At 43.2% G+C, this 6,463-nt stretch overlaps 1 protein-coding gene across 1 annotated transcript; it reads right to left on the bottom strand.

Moving 5' to 3' along the window:
* Positions 1 to 450: 450 nt before the first annotated feature.
* On the bottom strand, positions 451 to 1,438 carry LOC129583485 (substance-P receptor-like). The gene has a single exon (XM_055475279.1). It carries the CDS (start codon positions 1,381 to 1,383, stop codon positions 451 to 453), a length of 933 nt encoding a protein of 310 aa, XP_055331254.1. The 5' UTR covers positions 1,384 to 1,438.
* Positions 1,439 to 6,463: the final 5,025 nt, after the last annotated feature.

Genomic DNA, 6,463 nt, shown 5'->3' with positions numbered 1-6,463 from the left:
AAGCCATACAATGCATAGACCGTTATTTTCGTCAGCTTTAAAAACAGCAAGCAGGATTCTACACAGCAGACAATAAAATTATGATTACTGTAGGTACTGTACTACCGTACAAGACAAACACCCTCCCACCAACATGTTCCAGTCGAGCACCCAACGCTCGAAATATTCGACAATCACTAGGTCCTTTTTTCTAACTTAAATGTGCCTGATCGCTAAGGCTATTTGAGTGTTATATCTGGTACCAGAACGAGTGTTTCCTGTGTTAGTGACATCTTTCAGCTCACTCCCGGTTCCCAAAGCCTTTCTCGCGCGACTAGCTTTATGCGGTAAACACCAGGTCTGAAACACTCTTTTTACTTCCAACCGATAATCCGGTTTCATTGCAAAGCAGATAACCTGAAAAAATTCTGGATTATCATAAATTCAAGGAGATATATTTTTTGAATGCATTTAATCAATTGGTATAAAGCTTACCGGATTTGAAGCATATCCGACAAGCTGCACAGCCGCCAACCATATGACGATCAGCGGGTAACGCAAATCGGTTTCGGCAACATTTATCATATTTATCATCACCGGCAAGATCATGGAACAGGCAGCTGTCCACACAAACGACGCACACATCATATTGGTGGTGATCATCCGCTTCCGCGTGGTCTGTTTCTTAGCCTTATTATCATTGGTTGTGCGTTCGGGTTCCGTCTGCTGTTTTCTGCGCACAATCTTGGCATATACAAAAAGATACGCCCCCGCTGTCAAAGCGCCGGGACCATAAAATCCAATTAAAACTACAGCCGATCCTACACGCCCAACAGGTAAAGTAGCACAGGTGCCTAAGGGCAACATGATGAATACCATCCCGAAATTAAAAAACCCGAAACCGGATAGCAGAAATGCTGCTACCCACAACACGGAGACCACCAGGATTTCGGTGCGTGCACGGGAAAATTGCCGGTATTTGTGTGGGAAACACAGCGCCACCACACGGTTAATGGCAATGTACAGATCGAACCAGTATGCCGCGAACCGGCATCCCATTTGTATCCACATGTAGGGTCGGCAGTCTTTGGGATCCATCTGCCAGCGGAACATTTGTTTGCGATAGACACTGGTCGCGACAATGGGAAAACTGAAGCCGCATAGTACGGAGTACGCAATGAGACAGTGTCCGATTAATACACCGCATCCCGTCCGCATTTTACTGTTAGAGAAGATCAGACCCACGATGAGCAGGTTGCCAACGGCCCCTTCGAAGCAGAGGAACAGGTAGGTGGCCGCCCATGGCTGGATCCATCGGGCCGGGAGAGAACCGAAGGATCTGTTAGTTGTCAGATTATTCCAACAGGTGACATTTGCCGGTACCGCCACACAGTTAAAGGACATTATAATTTTGTTGGGAATAACGGCTGCGTGGTATTAATTCAACACGAATGCTATGGTTTTGACAAAAGCGTAATACTGTCTGGGATCTGACGCAGTTACAATGCCCATCGATTTCAACATTTCTCTGCAGGAGTCCACATTACCCGCGCTTTCCTCTTATGTAGAGATTAGCAGTGCTCATACGCGGTGTAGATCGAGTCGAATTAGCACGAGCGCACAATGCAGCGCCCGAGTGTGCATAGCGTACGTGGGAAGTCGTTGCTCTCCTTTCTGTACTTCCATTTCCGCTTCCGCTGACAACATACGTACCGATCCCTGACAGATCAGCAGCTGTAGAAGATTTGTAGCATTACGGTGGATCGCCAGAGATTTGTTGCTAATGAGTGTAGTAATGCACCAACCACAAATCACGACGGAAATAATCCGGTTACGATACGGTTTTATTAGTCGAACAGTTCTGACACCAGGGTGTGTCTTATAAGTAAATAAATAACGAATCCAGAACACCGCTAATTTGCTGAGAAACCGGGTGTGCTTTGTCCGTAACTGGGACACCACCCAGCCACTTCTGATTTACAGTGATCAAATCTGGTTTAATTTGGGACTAGCGGTAAGTCGGGAGCGTAAATGAAAATGATCGCCACCTACGCGTACAACATCGGTATTTATTTTGGACACCATATCCCGTGGGTAGTGGGTAGCGCCGCGTGTCAGGTTTCTGTCGTCAACCAGGACAATACAAATCCTGTTGTTGTGTAACAGCCAGATCCGTCTAGAAACACCGAAGCGTTTCCAAAAGAAATCAGTAACAAATATTAACAACAGCCATTATGCGAGCACAGTCGGCATCCCAATATAAGCTGCACTTTCTGGACGGTATGATACAGCCTCCAGGTAACAATACGATAGTCGTCGACACGCACATTGCACGAGACACGCACATTGATCCGACGGTCAGGATTATTGGTTGCGTCATATAGCAGGCAGGACACGATAATGTTCTTTGTCGTCTGTTTCCGTCAAAACCGTACCACGGTGCAAGTGAGCATGCGATACGCATAAGTAAACGATAATAGACATACACAATTACAAATTAACACAATGTGGGAATCCCGAATCCGAAGGTTTTAGTTTATTTTATCACCTGGAAGCTGAGTAATTAGAAACACGCTGCAGGTTGCCTACCGCGGTCGCCGGCAAAATGAGTGCGAATATGTTATACATGTACCATACCGGTACGTTTACTTGGCAATAGACTGAATGAGATTCTTAAGCATTATGTTCGGTTACCATTGCAAGCAAATTTCCGGTACTGTAACGAGAGTCCAGACAGATTATTAAATGCCGATAGAACAAAGACGCACCGATTTCAGAACGTCTGCGTCGTTTTCCTTAACTGAAACTGCACTCTAGCTTTACTTTAGGCACAAACATCGGAGTATTAATTTTACGGAGTACAATACAATTCAGGACGACGAATGAGGTTCCTTTTTGAAAATAAATTCTTCAAAACATGTCGTTAATTTCCGGGCAGAGAGATACTCGGAATCATCAACTACAACACTACAACGTGGATAACAGGATATGACGTTGTGCGAGTACGACTGCATACGCGGATGCGGGAAACATTTCCACGGTCCTTTGTTCCCTCAAAACTGGTAGTACTGTGGCTTTGTTGAAAGGTGTGTATCGATTCAACCGCCTTTTCAAATTTAGGAATAAATGTGTGATCAGTTCTGCTTCGTTCAGTAGCTCGTGTTTTAATAAAATATAAGAATGTCGGGTATGTAAGTATTTTTATTCCATCTGTGTATATCGTCGACGTTTTCCAATTGCAATTTGTACTATACATAGTCGAATTCAAACGCTTGTTGGTATTGTTATACAAAGTATTTTTTCCAACGGCCCACGCTACCCAGTTTTTTGCTTTTGCTGTGTTGTTAAAAATGTATTACTGTGGCAACCGAAAATCAACTTATTACTGGACAAAAGTCATTCGAATTCGTCATTGAATAACTGCTAAGTTTAGTCTCCGTACTTGTTGCTATACCCAGATATATCCAAAAAAATGGAAAGGTCAAGCCAGCAATAGTTTATTAGCTACTGCATGAACAATTACCCATTTGCAACTAAACAGTCATTACTAATGATTCGTTGATACAGTTAGAGGGTCGAATTGGCCAAATTGGTTGGAAGTGTGTAACCCGGTTCCGGATCGTCTACTGATCCGAGATCCATTTGCAACTGGAAGAGCAGTAATTGGTAGGTGATGTACATTCCTGTGATCTGACACCGTAGGAAACGTTAACTAAAAACGCGAATCATTGCAGTTTGCGGTTCACGTTTCCCTTACACTAAGGACGAAGACCTTATCGATCGTAAACAATCCTCCCGCGCTCAGACCAATGCGATCGCCTGACAATCTCATGAGAAAGGTGTGTAGATGATGAATTTCGCCGGATTTCAGTTTCGTACCGCTTAGTTTGTATAAAACTTTCAAGGGAGAATGGGCCTGCAAACAAAAACGTTACGTTGGCAAATATAAACGTGAACGTGTTTGTATCATAAGAGACAGTGCAAAAGTTCGGACCCCTACCGCTTCGTTAATCTGGATTCCAGATACAGTAAAAACTGCCAAATGCAGAATATGAAAGAAGCACCAAACACACTCGATAACCGCCATAACTAGCGTAAATAATCCCTGGGCCAAGTTCTCCGCCACAATAAACACCATCATGAACAACGAGACCACATTGAACAGGATCGACAAAAAGGTCATCGGGCCGTAAATATCATCAACAATATCCACCAGTGTACAGAGCTTTTCATGCTGTTCCCGGTACCATTCCACGCTATGATCCACAAGTTCGCCGTTCTTAATATTTCTGCGTAGCCGATCGGTTAAGACGTCGAACTGGGACGTTAAAGCGCAGCTGAGAAGATACAGCAAAGCCAGTGGTACCAAGTAGACAAATGTGGCAAAGAAGTGCCCGATTAAGGTCACGACCGCTGCCAGCATTTTGTAGTCAGTAAATCCAGTAAATACGACATCGCGTTCACCATCGAAGGTTCCGTTATCAACGAGAACGATTAGCCATGTCATTAAAAGATTTATTACTAGAAAAATGATAGTTGCTACAGTGATGACGTTGCGTTTTCTCCGCAGCGTTTGGTCACGATGTAAATCGGGCAGACAGAATATGAGATCGTCCCATTCGGCAAACAGCTGAAAGTACAGTTTTTTCCTGCAGGCGCGATTGGTGATGGCATTGAAAGCGAAGAGAATGGCGAACCACATCACAAATGCTAGAGTGTGAATCAGCACGGAGAGATTATTCTTGCTGAAGGGATGCTCGATGGAGCGAAATACCGTCTGCGTACTGTGCAGACTTTTGCTAAAGTAGCACACGGTGCTGATCATGGCAAACCCGGTCCACATTCGGGAGAACAATTCGCGGGCATTATGTTGTCGTTCATCCCGTGCGTCGTCGTAATCGTGGGCGTACTTCTCTCTAGACTTGACCTTTGGTAAATAAAATATGCCACCAATGCGCATCAGAATTACAAGCGGTCGGCACAAGCTGTACAGTGTTCCCGTGTGTCGAAGCGCTGATTTTTTCTCCGTAAGGGAAAACAGTTTGTTTGTCATGGTATATAACAATTAGTCGCTTACATACTTTTCGTTGTAAGAATCGCTCAAGCTTAACAAATTTACTACAAAGGTTCGATGGATGGTGGCTGTAAGATCAGTATAAAATGAACTTTCACTGCAGTACTGTACTCCAGGTTCCTCTTTTCTTATGGATGTGAAACGAAATAATGACATTGTATACATATGCATATGCTGTATGTATAATGATTTCACGGTTGCAAATGGCAGTAGCGATTGCAAATTTCATGTGGCGAAAACCGTTTACATTTCAGCGTAAATTCCGCTCCCAGAGAGATCTACCCGCAGAGGGTGCTTATTGCACTGGTGCAGTATTTCGTAGTGTAAACACACTATATAAAGCGTAAACACACTTAGCATACTTCTGTTGAAGAGTGAGTGAACTAACAGTAGAATCTTGTTTTCTTAGGATGGAGAACCATGTGACATCACATATGCTGAACGGTACCTTGTAACATCTAGGTACGTAGTTAGGGAAGTGCTTTTATCAGAAATTTTATGAAACTGACCGCGAGGACAATACTGCGAGTAGTCTTAACTTCGGCTTTCCACCACATACAGATATACCGTATGCTAGAGAAGACCAAGGATGTGAAGATCTTCATTTAAATAGCGAAAATTTCTAGTTAACTTTTTTAGTTCCAAGGATATTGGCAAAATTAGTTCGAAGTGCTGTAGCATGTGAATTTTTGTTCACCAAGTTTTATGTGAACAACCGATTGAAACGTCCGTTTACAAATTTTACGAGTAGGTACATAAGAAAGGAATTCCGTTGTACGAGTATTATTATCTAGCCCAATCAGTCAAATGCTCACCACATCATTCATAACATTATCCTAGTACTAACATACGAATACAGCACATTAATAATAATTTGAGTGCTGTTATTTCGTTTAGTACATTGATATTTGAACGGTTGAGTTCAGTTTGGTGCCGTTTCGACAACCAACACAAAATGCCGGATCACCTACGGCTCCAAGGTCCATTTGAAGTTGGAAAAGCAGCAGTTGGTAGGTGATGTACATTCCTGCAATCTGAAAACACGGAATGAGTCTGCGTATTCATCGTAATATGGGAAATATAAGATTGTATTTTACATACACTGAAAACAAACGTCTTATCAATTGTGAAAGATCCGGCTACGGTGAGTCCGATTTGGTCTCCGGACAACTTATGGAGAAACGTGTGCAGAATATGAATATCACCGGGTTTTAGTTTTGCACTGCTCAGTTTGTATAGCAGTTTTTGAGGAGAATGTGCCTGTAAAATATGGTCAGACTGTCGATCTTGGTGGAATTGTAGCAATGCTCGTTACCGAAGCCGTTTTGCTTAGGTTGTAATCCTTACCGCAGTGTTGACCTTTATGCCAGCTGTGATAACTATCATCATATTGAGGGCATGAAACAGACA

Source organism: Paramacrobiotus metropolitanus, unplaced genomic scaffold (genome assembly GCF_019649055.1).
Source record: "Paramacrobiotus metropolitanus isolate TYO unplaced genomic scaffold, Prichtersi_v1.0 Parri_scaffold0000010, whole genome shotgun sequence".
In the NCBI taxonomy this organism is placed as follows: domain Eukaryota; kingdom Metazoa; phylum Tardigrada; class Eutardigrada; order Parachela; family Macrobiotidae; genus Paramacrobiotus; species Paramacrobiotus metropolitanus.
Note: the sequence above shows the minus strand (reverse complement) of the source record. Positions and strands in the feature narration are given on the sequence as shown.

Coding starts and splice junctions, on each gene's coding strand:
- LOC129583485 (XM_055475279.1), bottom strand. CDS start 1,383: ATGTCCTTTAACTGTGTGGCGGTACCGGCAAATGTCACCTGTTGGAAT.